At 39.7% G+C, this 13,897-nt stretch overlaps 1 protein-coding gene across 3 annotated transcripts in view; it reads left to right on the top strand.

Annotated features, from left to right (window-relative positions):
- Positions 1–12,863, top strand: part of IYD (iodotyrosine deiodinase) — a 28,233-nt gene extending 15,370 nt beyond the window's left edge. Inside the window, exons 2-6 of one of the 3 annotated variants that reach the window (XM_003255879.4) lie at positions 3,861–4,052; positions 6,864–7,023; positions 8,625–8,781; positions 9,982–10,042; positions 12,334–12,388. In XM_003255879.4, coding sequence (XP_003255927.1) covers positions 3,861–4,052; positions 6,864–7,023; positions 8,625–8,781; positions 9,982–10,038 — 566 coding nt within the window. In that variant the 3' untranslated portion in view covers positions 10,039–10,042; positions 12,334–12,388. Of the gene's footprint in view, positions 1–3,860; positions 4,053–6,863; positions 7,024–8,624; positions 8,782–9,981; positions 10,155–12,333 lie in introns of all 3 variants that reach the window. The other 2 variants (XM_003255877.2, XM_003255876.2) reach the window with 2 other exon arrangements.
- The last annotated feature ends 1,034 nt before the right edge of the window (positions 12,864–13,897 follow it).

Raw genomic sequence — 13,897 nt, forward strand, 5'->3', positions numbered from 1 at the left:
TTCTAATGTTAAATTAACCTCGTATTCTTGGGATAATTCCAACTTGGCCAAGATGTATTTTTTTAATAAATTGCTGAATTCTGTTATTAATATTTTGTTTAGGATTTTTTGTACTATGTTTGTGAGGAAGTTGAGCCTGTAGTTTTTTGTTCTCTTAATGCCCTACTTATGTTTGGTATCAAGGTTGTGATCATTCCATAAAATGAGTTGGAGGGTGTTTACTCTTTTTCTATTGTATCTGGACCTGGAGTTGCTTTCTCTTTTAGGAAAATCTTTGCTTACTAATTCAGCTTATTTAATAGTCAGCAGACTTTTCAGTTTTTCTATTTTGAAGTTAGTTTTGGCAGGTTATATTTTTAAGAAATTTGTCTATTGTATATACATTTTCTAATATATTGGTATAATAAATATTCTCATACTATTTGTTAAATGACAATAACATCTGTAGTGATGCCTCCTTTTTCATTCCTGATATTTGTTACTTGTACTTTCTCTTTTTCTTGATCAATCTTGCCAGAGGATTGCCAATTTAATCAGTTTCTGCAGAGAACTAGCTTTGGTTTTGATGTTTCTCCCTATTGGATGTTTGTTGTTGTTTTCCTTAATATGTCATATTTAATATTTACTTCTTTCTACTATCTTTGGTTTTATTTGGGTATTTTTTCTAGATACTTGAAATTGATTTTTAATTCATTAATTTTTAGAGTTTGTTCCTATCTAATGTATGTATGTAAGGCTTGGAATCTCCCTCTAAGTATAATATGTTAATGTTGTTGCATAGATTTTTCAATATGTAATAATTTCATATTTTAATTTTGAAATATTTTCTAATTTTCATTAAGGTATTTTGTTTGTTTTTTTCAGTAATCTTTTCGTTACTAGCTTAATTGCATTACAGTCAGAGATCATTATCTATTGGGCCATTAAAATATGCTGAGAGTTATTTTCTGGTCCAATAAGTCTGCTTAAAAAAAAATGTGTTCTGTAGTTGTTTGGTGCAGTGTCCTATGTAAGTCTATTTGGTTATCTTTGTCAATTACCTTGTTAAAATCTTCTGTATCCTTACTGATTTTTTTCTTCTGCTTATTCTATCATTACCGAGAGAGATGCATTAAGATCTTTCACTGTGTTGTGGATTTTTACATTTCTTTTTAAAAGTCTGCCTTGAGGTCACGTAATGTAATTGCATACATATTTAAAATTATGTTTTCCCAGTAAATTAAATTGTGTTATTATAAACTGACCCTTTTTATTATCAATAATGCTTTTGGCCTTAATTTTTTTTCAACTAGTATAGTTATGTGATGCATGGTATGACTTTCAACCCTTCTATATGCTTATGTTTTAGGTGTATCACTTATAAACAACATACTTGGACTTAAAATAATCATTGGCCTTTATCAGGAATATTTAGTTCATTTCTATTCAATGCAACTATTCTTGCCATGGTTAAAAATTCAGTTATTTCTGTGTTCTTCCCGAGGTAACTTTTTTTTTCTCTAGTTGCTTTCAACATTTTTATACTTTATTGTAAAATCTATAGTTTTTAAAAATAACTCTTTGAATTTACTAGGCCTCAGAGTAAAAATGAGCCAATTATGTAGCTTACCTGTAGGCAAGAAGCCTGAAATAATTTGTAGTTTTGCATCTAACGCATCCCCTGATTTACTTTTATTGTTGTCAAGATCAATTATGAAACTGAAGTTTGGCACCTTCTTTATAATCACATTTTTCCCCTTGTAGCAGCTGTGTTTAATGTCATTAAAAATCGTCAGGTGCAATGGTGCACACCTGTACTCCCAGCTACTCAGGAGGCTGAAGCTGGAGGATCCCTTGAGGCCAGGAGTTTGAGTCCAGCCTGGGCAACATAGCAAGACCCCATTTCTAATTTTAAAAGAAGAGAAAGAAAAAAGTTCTTGTAAAAAAAGAAAAAAGAATTTACCAGCCCTCTTAAATCTGTAGATCTGGTATTTTTCATGAGTTCTGCAAAAATCTCAGATGCTATCTTTTCAAATATTGCCTCCACCACATACTCTTTGAATCAAATGATCAAAGGTATATTAGACATTCTCACTCTTCACTCTGCTCTATTTTTTCTTGCCCTTTCCTCTATATTTTCTATCTTTTTGCCTCTCCTTGTCCTATTCTAAGTGTTTTCTTCTGACTTATTTCCCAGTTCATTAATTTTTCTGTAGCTAGTCTAACCTGCTAGTCAACCATCCTTTCAAGTTCCTAATTCTATTATTTTTCAATTCCAGAAGTTCTCTATTTTTTCAGATTGTTTATATTAGCTTTTATTCTTTATTTTTGCTGTTGTTTTTATTTTTTCTTCTTTTTAATTTTTTTCCTTTTATTCTTTCCTGTACCCTACAGATTTATATAAGCTTGTCTTTTTTCTCTAAATACAGTAATCATAGTATTAGAGAATTAGAGTATTAATTTGGGTCTGATAATTCCAGTATTTGGAGTCTTTGGGCACCTGACTTTATTTTTTTTTTTTATTGATTCTGCTGTTTCTTGTCCAAGATGTTTTCTTCTTTATGTGCCTGATTGCATTTGGTGGGTTGCTGATGATTATACTTAAAATTATTTGTATATTGGCATTTGCTTCTGCTAGACATCTGGGGTACTTTCAGGCAGGACAAGTTTATTCCAAGTTCAAGTTTGAGGCAAGACTCGTCAAACTGATATAAACCATTGAGGAATAATTTATTTATGATTGACACTTCCCCCAAGGATGTAGTTTTGGGGTCCTAGCTTATTAGACTTCACATTCTGTGTGGGCCTGGGCTTTGATATCTGTCACCCTTAATCCCTGAAGATATAAAAATGGAAATCAAAGGTGTAGGGATTGGCAAATACAGTAGGGAAAAAAACGTACCTTCTGCACTTATTTACCTGTGTGAGTTCATATTTTCTCTTCACTTTGGCCTGCAAATTTCTTGCTATGTTGTAGGCTCAATGATTTTAAAAAAGACTTTGAAAAATACTTTATTTAGAGATCTGAGTGGTTTTCAGCTGATGGGAGATTGTTTCAAATAACCTAGTCCATCATTAACAGAAATTTGAATTCCTCATCTTTTTTTGGTAAAATTTTTCTTTTACTTGATTTATAATTAGTCTGGAGTTTTTGCTTCTTTCTTTCTTTCTTTCTTTCTTTCTTTCTTTCTTTCTTTCTCTCTCTCTCTTTCTTTCTTTTTCTTTCTTCTTGTTTTTTTTTTTTTTTTTGATGGAGTCTCACTCTGTCACCCAGGCTGGAGTGCAGTGGTGCAATCTCGGCTCACTGCAACCTCTGCCTCCCAGGTTCAAGCAATTCTCGTGCCTCAGCCTCCCAAGTAGTTGGGATTACAGGTGTGCACAACAACACCTGGCTAATTTTTATATTTTTAGTAGAGATGGGGTTTCATCATGTTGACCAGGCTGGTCTTGAACTCTCAACCGCAAGTGATCCGCCCGCCTTGGCCTCCCAAAATGCTGGGATTATAGGCGTAAGCCACCACACCCGGACTTTTCTTTGTGTTTTTCTAAAAAGAAACTGGGTCTCTCTCTGTTGCCTGGGCTAGAGTGCAGTGGTGTGATGATAGCTCACCTCAGCCTTGAACTCCTGGGCTCAAGCGATCCTCTCACTTCAGTCCCCAGAGCAGCTGGGAATACACGTGTGAGCCATTGCACCCAGCTGGAGTTTTAAGGATAGTCAAGATCAGTGGTAAGGATTTTGTAAATCTGTTCTTTTTTTATTTTATAGTATTTTTTTGAGTTCATAACCTTACACATTTGAGCACTTTATCTTCTTCTCCCCAGCAGTCACCTTATGACCAAGAGATCATTTAGTTTGTTACCTTTCTTATTCTTATTTGCAGATGCTGATGAATGGCAAGAATCAGAAGAAAATGTTGAACACATCCCCTTCTCTCATACCCACTATCCTGAGAAGGAAATGGTTAAGAGGTCTCAGGAATTTTATGAACTTCTCAATAAGAGACGGTCAGTCAGGTTCATAAGTAATGAGCAAGTCCCAATGGAAGTCATTGATAATGTCATCAGAACGGCAGGTTTGTAATTGCAGATGGGGTCTTTGGAAATGTTAGTTACCTTACTGGTGTGACTCCAACAATGGAAAAATGTCAAAGTTTAAACATAGCGAATAAAGCCTAGAGTGATATGTTTATCTATAAAGTCTTACCCAAATGCTGAGTGACTGCCAGAAACACAATGACTCCTACTTTCCACATTTTGACTATTACAAGCTTCTTGGAAGCAGATGTGACAATAGTTCAAAACTTCTGAAATTATTCAGTTCATGATCTTTTAATTAAAAACCAGGATTTCTGATCACATCATATATTCATATATTGGAGGAGATACAGCTTCTTTCTTTCCCTCCCCTTCAAACACACCACACCAGACACACACACACTCGCATACTCACAGTTATATTTGTTGTTTTTTTTTGGAAGCAAATTTCTTATATTACACACCATGATGCTGTAGTACAGTATTCTCATTAACTAGCAAAATTTACTTATGTAAATTTGCAAAGTAAACCGAAGCAAGAAAAAACCCATTTTTAATGTAAATTAATATTTCCACTGAGGAAAAAAAAATGAGAGCTACAGAAAATGGGGAGGAGAAATAAGAGAAAGGTCCCTACTTGAGACTCTCCTGTGATTGGAGTCTTATTCTTACATAAACCATATTTAAGTTTATTTGCAAAAATTATCACATGCCCATTATTAATCTATTGTCCAATGTGGAAGGAAGCAAGAATAAAATACTTTACTTCAGTTAGGAATACAAATACATTAGATTGTTGAGTCCTTAGCCTAACAGCAGTTACTAAATTTAGCCTTTATCTGTATCTGTATTTGTATATGTGTATGTACACATATGCTGTTAAGGTAAATTTGACACAACTAAAAACATTAGGGAAAAATTTATTTCTTATGTTTAGAGGTACAAATATTTAGTAAACAAATAAAATGGGTACAAAGTTAACTGGAATCACTCTGTGTAGAAATTTGGGCCTCATGTTTAGCTTTTGGCTTGCATTTCCCAAGCCAGTTTTGACTTCTAGTGTTGGGAGTGGTGTGTGGCAAGCAAGAACCCCACCAAGAGTCTGCAGCCCTTCCTCCCTCCATAGGTGGCGCTTATTCCATTAAACTATCCAATGGGAAGGAAGGAACAGTTGCTTCTGAAATATCCCACCCGTGAGTCACTGTGGTCACCCCTTGGGAACAGTGGGCCATCTCTAGGGCTGAGGGACAACACCCAGATCAGAAGCTGGCCCCTACTCTCACCAGAATCCCACAGGAATTGAGGCTCCTTGGACAAAGGTGATGCACTGTGAAGCTTTGCCCTGGGACACTAGAACTGATCAAGGTGTGGGCTGAGAGTTCCCGAATTCCCCCCGGGAGCAGACTGACACATGGCCATGCGTATTGAGTACCCATGTCTAAGAGTTCTCCAACTGGGCCCGGCGTGGTGGTTCCTGCCTGTAATCCCAGCACTTTGGGAGGCCGAGGCGGGCAGATCACGAGGTCAAGAGATCGAAACCATCCTGGCCAAAATGGTGAAACCCTGTCTCTACTAAAAATACAAAAATTAGCTGGACGTGGTGGCAGGCACCTGTAGTCCCAGCTACTCGGGAGGCTGAGGCAGGAGAATCGCTTGAACCTGGGAGGCAGAGGTTGCAGTGAGCCGAGATTGCACCACTGCACTCCAGCCTGAGTGACAGAGTGAGACTCCATCAAAAAAAAAAAAAAAAAAAGAATTCCCCAACTGTTGTGTGTCCCCAAGGACAAACCTCACCACAGTGCCATACTCATAGCTTTGATATAGGGACCAAACACTGTATAGCTAAGTTGCCTTTTGAAGAGTGTTTTAAAACCATCTTATCATGTACATTTTGCCTTCTTCAATAACCTTCACAACTTTATTCTTTTTCAAGAATATCAAAACAAATCACAGTCTGGAGAATTCTGGCTGTCAAAGTTTCCCCTGAGTTTCTTTCCTTAGTAGGCATGGTGCAGTTACCTGGGGATATTTTCTCCCTCATAATTCGAGAAGCAGAGGTGAGTTCCCACAACCCGGGAACTATGGAGCTTGATCATTGATCAGTTGGCCTGATGCTGAGCAAAACAACTTGGCAGCAGCATGACAGGGTTCACTGCCAGGCATTTGTTTTCCAGATTATCTAACCTCATTTTGAGCAAGTATGAATTATTTTTATTTATTTATTTTTTTGAGACAGAGTTTCACTCTTGTCACCCAGGCTGGAGTGCAATGGCACGATCTTAGCTCACTGCAACCTCCGCCTCCAAGGTTCAAATGATTCTCCTGTCTCAGCCTCCCAAGTAGCTGGGATTACAGGTGCCCACCACCACACCCGGCTAATTTTTCTATTTTTAGTAGAGACAGGGTTTCACCATGTTGGCCAGGCTGGTTTTGAACTCCTGACCTCAGGTGATCCACCCACCTTGGCCTCCCAAAGTGCTGGGATTACAGGTATGAGCCACCGCCCCTGGCCAAGTATGAATTACTATGTTTATCCTTAAAAAAAAAATGTTTTTTTAAGAGACGGGATGTCACTCTGTTGCCAGGCTAGAGTGCAGTGGTGCAATCATGGCTCACTGCCTCCTGAGCTCAAGCAATCCTCCCACCTCTGCCTCCCAAGCAGCTGGGACTACAGGCACACACCAGCACACCCTGCTAGTTTAAAAAAAAAAAAAATCTGCAAAATTTTGTTTGATCCTCCAGCTCCAGCCTCCCAAAGTGCTTGGACTACAGGGATGAGCCTCTTTTTAATTAGCAGCCTCACACTTGCCTGCAGTTTTAATTTCTGATTTTAATGGAATGGGTGACAGGAACAGCCCCAAGTGGGGCCCACACAGAGCCCTGGACCTTCGTGGTTGTGAAGGACCCAGACGTGAAGCACAAGATTCGAAAGATCATTGAGGAGGAAGAGGAGATCAACTACATGAAAAGGATGGGACATCGCTGGGTCACAGACCTCAAGAAACTGAGGTACAAACAGTGGTGGAACTGGGGATGTTTGCCTTGGCCTCTTAAAATAAAATAGCCATCACCACCATGTCCTGGCTTTGTTGTAAGCGTGAATAAGCTTGATTCTATTCTGCCTCTTGGAGGAATTATGGAAGTTAAGTCAGGGCTCAATCCTGTATTGCCATGTGAGCGTTTGGTAAATAGGCTCTGACTCAATTATTTGCTTAGTAAATAATTGAGGAATTACTTCACTTTTCACCCATCTGGAACATAAAATGGTGAAATTCTTCTCAAGATCTTGCATGAAGCAAATTACATTTTGCTAAAGTCATCAGGTCTTCCAAATGATTTTACTAAGCAGGTTTTAGTTTTAGGACAAGTTTAACACAAGTGTAGTTATCTGTGAGGCCTTAGTAACTTTTTGGCTTCCTCAACTCCAGGAAAGAAGTAGATGGGAATTCAGTGTAAGTAGTTTCACTGCGGTCCCTCAACAATTGCAGCCCCCGGGGTCTGCTCCGGGCACCAGAGGCACAGTCCGCATGCTCTATGGAGGGAATGGAGAATGTTGGCTCATCGAGTGAGTCAGGAAAGTGGATTACAAGCGGCTCCTCTGTGTTGGTATTTCCGTGATTTAAAATTTTGATGCTTGGCTTTATTAAAAGCCACTTTATGTATTTTAACTATTTTCACCCTTGCAATAACCATAGGGGGTGGGTACACAAGAGTACATTTTACAGAAGAGGTAACAGCTCCATGGGAGGCCAAGTAGCTTGCGCAGTGGCCAAGACAGTCCAGCTCCAGTGCGGATCTTCTAAAGCATTACCATTTTCCCTCTTTGTAGGGAGAAAAGAAATGATAATAGTCAAATGTGACTAAGCTTGTTGAAATATGGTTAAGTAGCTTTGAAAGTGTAACATACAGATGTTCATAGCGTAAGAGGAACCATGGAGAAATACACAAGTGAGTTTCCTGTGCTTTGGAACAAGGAAGCATAACCAGGCTAGAAATGAAATGAATGGTGATTGTCTCTTGCTAATGAATGATATAAGATATCCTAAGGTAAACTCCCAATATATGGGATTATATGATTCTCTGTCCTTTGACTATCTGTGCTAGAATAAAACTTCTGCCAAAATGTGTGGCCCAGGTAATGAAATCAAGAAAGAGATATTCTGAGCTGGAAAACAAAAATTCATCTCTGCATTTATACCTCACATGAATGATCTTTCTCTCTCACAGAAGTTCCCTTCCTTTTTTCTATAACTGGATGAACAGCATTGCCATCTGCCCATCTGTGATTTTGGCTAAACCTCACTGCCATCCTTGCCTTCTCCCTTGCTGAATTTTGACCCAGTGCATGCTGGGTAATAGGACCTGCCCTTGTATCTTTCAGCATTTCCTATGTCTTGCCATACTAGGCACTTATTAACACATGTTTATGAAATTGAACGATCCTGGTCAGAGAAAGAGGAATGAGACAAAAACAAAAATTCTGCAGCTTTTCAATTTAAATATAAAAGATGAGTAAATATGTTTTTATTTTTATCATAAAGAAGCTAAGGTAGTAAAAGAGAACAAAAAATATGGGCAAATATTATCCTGAATCTCTTTTCTGTTCATAGAACCAATTGGATTAAAGAGTACTTGGATACTGCCCCTATTTTGATTCTCATTTTCAAACAAGTACATGGTTTTGCTGCAAATGGCAAGAAAAAAGTCCACTACTACAATGAGATCAGTGTTTCCATCGCTTGTGGCATCCTGCTAGCTGCCCTGCAGGTATGTTGAGACATCGAGGGTTAAAGGGTGGCCTTATTAGAACATTTCAGCTGAGTTTTCAATTCAGGGACATTTGGAAATTTTTTTTTAATTAATTTTAAAGTAGAATTGTTTTTTAATTTTTTAAAAATTAATTTTAAAGTAGAATTCCTAAGTGAGGTAACTCTGATGTGAAAACTGACTCTGGAAACCTGGATTGGTGAATATGATGGTTCAACAAGCTGGGAATTCACTTATAACATCATTACAAGGTTAGAAAAATTGGTGTTGTGTTTGCAATCATCTGCAAGGGTTTTGGCAGACACACGTGAAGTTTCAAGGGTTTTGGCAGACACACGTGAAGAATTTTGGAGCCTAAAAGTCACAGAGGCTAACTCCCTGGATATGTTTACTGTTGCTCTCAGAGATGATGGAATGACTAAAAAGCCATGAGAAGGGCTCTTCATAGAGCCCCTTTTCTGAGAAGTTTGCATTGCATGGCATTAGGAAGATGGTCACATGCTTTTCAAAAATTCCATCTGCATAGGAACAAGAGCAATGCTAACATAAAATGGAGCAGGATTGCTGTATAGTTTTCAAACTATTCATGCATTCACTCAACAATGCATTCACTCCACAAATATTTTCTGAGCTCCTTTTGGTTTGTTTTGAGACAGGGTCTCATTCTGTCACTCAGGCTGGAGTGCAGTGGCACCATCACAACTCACTGCAGCCTTGACCCCCTGGGCTTAAGTGATCCTCCCACCTCAGCCTCCTGAATAGCTGGGACTATAGGCATGCACCACTATGCTAATTTTTGCATTTTTTGTATAGATGGGGTTTTGCCATACTGTCTAGGCTAGTCTCAACTCCTGAGCTCAAGTGATTCACTCTTCTCAGCCTCCCAAAGTACTGGGATTACAGGCGTGAGCCACCATGCTCGGCCTCTGAGCTCCTTCTATGTGGCAGTTCCTGGGAGCCACTGGGGATAGTTGTCTGATAGACTGTATATTCTAGCAGAGACTGGGGGCTGGGTAGGGGATAGAGAGAGATGGTAAACCCATAAAATAAATGTAGAAAACAAGACTATAAGAGCAAGTAACCATACTTTTGAGAGACAATGGATTAAAAAAAAAAAAAAAGAGCTTCTTCACTATCTCAAAGAAAAACATGTATGTTGAATAACACTTCCCAAAATGTAGTCATTGAAATGTGATTTAGGTTATCGGAAAAATTATTCTGAAGGAGCTGGCATTGATTTCCTTCCTGAATATGTAAGCAGGTAAATAATGGAATCACCATGCGGCATCAGACTGCAGGGCACCGCCATCTGATTGAGGGTCCTGGAAGAAGCAGCGAAGCCTGCAGCAAGCTCAGCTCACAAGGCCGCCGGGGTGCCTCTGCAGCAGGCAGTCTTTTTCACTTTGCCATTGAGTTTGCTGCCCCCTAGCTTTCATAAGGCATAATCCTGAGAGTAGGTTATGATTAGTGATGGAGGAAAGAAAAATCTCCATGAAGCCCCCATCTCCAGTACGGTGACTGGGTTCAGTAAGTGTGCCACGCATGTCTTGTAGAGGCAGCTTCCAGAACTTCCTGGTCAGGTTTAGAGGTGGTGATCTGATCTGAAAAGCTGGAGAGGGGCAGTGGGGGAAGTGTCTGGAAGCTACTCATTGCTTTTACTTAGATGTTTGTTATTTGGAGGCTTGGAAAGAGGTCGATGGGGTACCCCTTGGCCACTGAGTCCCCTATCAATGGGCATCAGCATTTCACTGGGTGGGGATGCTCTGCTTCCGTGGTTGGCTCTGTAGTCATAGGAACTTGCCATGGTGGTGGTTGTTTAGAATATAATATACAAGCCTTTATTAATATATTAAATACCAAGAGCTAGTAGTAGCTCTATAATTTTAAAGTAGTGATGAATGTAATGATATTTTAAAATATCTATAACAGCTGTAAAATGATATGAAAGTAACTGTGGATTTCATTGGTGATAAAGTCATAGATATTGCTAATGCTACTGTGGTTTGCTGCCTACATTTATAAAGGAGGAAACTGCTAAATTTCAGTTAGATGTTAGTGAATATAAAAACTTTTTTTTTTTTCAAATTCAAGTTCATGGACCTGCCAAATTCAATCCTCGGCCCTTTGAGGGTCTGAGGACTCCAGTTAAAAAAATCCTGACCTATAATAAGACCAAAGTACTCACATCAAGAGAGTGAAAGATAAAATAATAATAGAAGTCAAGTTAACATTAATAATATTAATAAGAGGAAGTGTTTAATGTGATCTGTGTATTTGCAGGTTTCCACTGCTAGAGACATAAAAAATTCAGTATGGAGTAAAAGCTATGTCTTGAAAAGGACCAAAATATAAAATGACACCAAATTAAGTTGTAAATATTTTCTCAAAAAAGTTTAAGATTTATCCATTCCAAGTTCAAATACTATGTGAAGATATGATCAAGGAGAAGAAACACCATGATAAAGTAGAGCTAATGACAGAAAGAAGAAATCAGTTAGGTTTTTTGATGCATGTATTCTTGAGAACAGTCTCTCAGGTATTGTGAAATCTTTGTTAATCAAGGTATATAATGATGTTGTATAAGAGACCTTCAGCAAGAAACTATATCAAGTCACTCTAGATTCATATATGTCTTCATATATATGTGTGTATATATATGGGTTCATATATATATATGGGTTCATATATGTGTGAATATATATATACATGGTTCAAATGCCAATATTAGAGTTATTGATAACAAATCATAGATTCCAGGCAGATCACTGGAGTTCAGGAAAGAATATTTAGCAGGAAAATTGGCCAGGTATGGTGGCTCACACTTGTAATAGCACTTTGGGAGGCCGAGACAGGCAGATCACTTAAGCTCAGGAATTTGAGACAAACCTGGGCAATATGGCAAAACCCCATCTCTACAAATAAATACAAAATATAGCCGGGTATGGCGGTGCATGCCTGTAGTCTCAGCTACTTAGGAGGCTGAGGTGGGAGGATGGCTTGAGCCCGGGAGGCAGAGGTTACAGTGAGCCGAGATCATGCCACTGCACTCCAGCCTGGGTGATAGAGCCACATCTTGTCTCAAAAAAAAAAAAAAAAAAAGAATATTTAGTAGAAAAATTATATCACATTTGGGCTAGGCCACTGCTTTGGTGGACTGCTCTTATCATTTGGTTATTGTACCAGGACACAGACCAACCCCTTAGCTAAAAGGAACTCCCTGTTTTTGCCTTGCCTTTACTGTGGTTGGATTCCTACAGTATTTTTCTGTAAAATAACCATTCCTATTTCTTAAGCATCAATGAAAAATAATAGTATTTTTCTTCTTCCAGAAGCTTGCCACTGCTTGGTTAAAAGAAGGGAGGGGGTGGGGAGATTGACGGGGGCAGGGAGGTTCACAATATCGTTACCTGAGCTGGCAGCCTCTTTGCCGCCCAACTTCAGGGAAATGATAGGAAGAGCAGGTATAATCAGGACAAGAAGGTCCCCAGGTTAGAGGGAGAGCAGTCATTCTGCCTGCTGACTTTAAAATGCTTTCTTGTCCTCTTCTTTTAGAATGCAGGTCTGGTGACGGTCACTACCACTCCTCTCAACTGTGGCCCTCGACTGAGGGTGCTCCTGGGCCGCCCCGCACATGAAAAGCTGCTGATGCTGCTCCCCGTGGGGTACCCCAGCAAGGAGGCCACGGTGCCTGACCTCAAGCGCAAACCTCTGGACCAGATCATGGTGATGGTGTAGGCAGGGCCCCCCAAGGGAGTGGCAGGGAGACGGCACCCCTGCTTCTCCCTGCGCCTCTCGCCTGCTCCTCTCGGGTCTCTTGGCTTCTCTTTCTCTGGGTGTCAGGTCCCCTCATTGCTCTTCTCAGGTGGCCACACTGCGTCAAGAAGCCTCTCCACACTCTGTGGCACTTCCAGTCCCATAAGTGCTGTTTCTTATCCACTTTGGAAATGCATGAACACTTTACAAAGAACATGCCCTGGTTTTTACATTTTAAAAGTTATTCTAGAAAATCACTATTGGCTTTTTTCTTTTATTTTGAGAAAACTCACATACAGGAGACAATCAGAAATTTATCACGGTCCCAAGAATTCAGCTACATGATGACTCGAATTTAAATTTAGATTAATCAAATGGTCTCCTGCTCTCTGATTTCTGGTGGCTTTTAGACATTACTTTTTGAGAACCACTTTTTTTTTACCGAACTTTAGGGACACTCTGCTAGTTTTGAATAAGTAACCATCAAAGTTACTAAAACATGGCTAGGTGCAGTGGCTCATGCCTGGGCAACAGAGCGAGACCCTGTCTCAAAAAAACAAAAACAAAGTTACTAAAATGTCACCTTCACAGAACAGGACAGGGTACCTTTGGGTTGCACGGGCCTGGCTGGCATGTAAATGGTCAGTTGCGCTGCCTAGTGGTGTGGTAGATCTGACTTGTAGCAATTCATAGAAGCTGCTCAATACTCAAGAATCTTGCAAGACAGTTATTAAACATTCATAGCTTGAAATTGACCATGGTGGGAGAATTTACATCACAACCACTACAAATCAGTGCTTGCTTTCTTTTTCTTAAAGAGAGCTGCTTACCATACATAGCACCCAGAGTGTCTCCCTTCTCTTCTACCCCACCCCCTGAAACACACTGACCCCTATTCTCCAGATGATAGCACAGCTGTTTGGGACTGATAGGGTCACAGGTGCCAGGTTGGGAAGGCCAGATGTAGTCTTCACCCATCACCTTCTGTCGTCCTCCCAGGGGTGTCATATACAGAGGCAAACACTTACAGCTTGGATGATTTCTCATCAAGCAACTCTACTCACCTCTTTATCCCCTCCCACTGTGCATTTCTTCTTCTTGTCCTCGTTTGCCTTGAGAAAACCCTCTCTATAAAAAATTTCCATAGAGTACATGGCTGATAAACAACAAAAATTCGTTTCTCACAGTTCTGGAGGCTGGAAGTCCAAGGTCGGGGTGCCCGCATGGTCAGGTGCTGGTGAGGACCCTGATCTGGGTTGCAGACTGCTGACTTCTCATTGTGTCCTCATGTGGTAGAAAGAGGGTTAGAGCCTCTGGCATGCCTTTTATAAGGGCACTAATCCCATCATGAGGCCCCACCCTT

This window comes from Nomascus leucogenys, chromosome 3, assembly GCF_006542625.1.
Source record: "Nomascus leucogenys isolate Asia chromosome 3, Asia_NLE_v1, whole genome shotgun sequence".
In the NCBI taxonomy this organism is placed as follows: Eukaryota; Metazoa; Chordata; class Mammalia; order Primates; family Hylobatidae; genus Nomascus; species Nomascus leucogenys.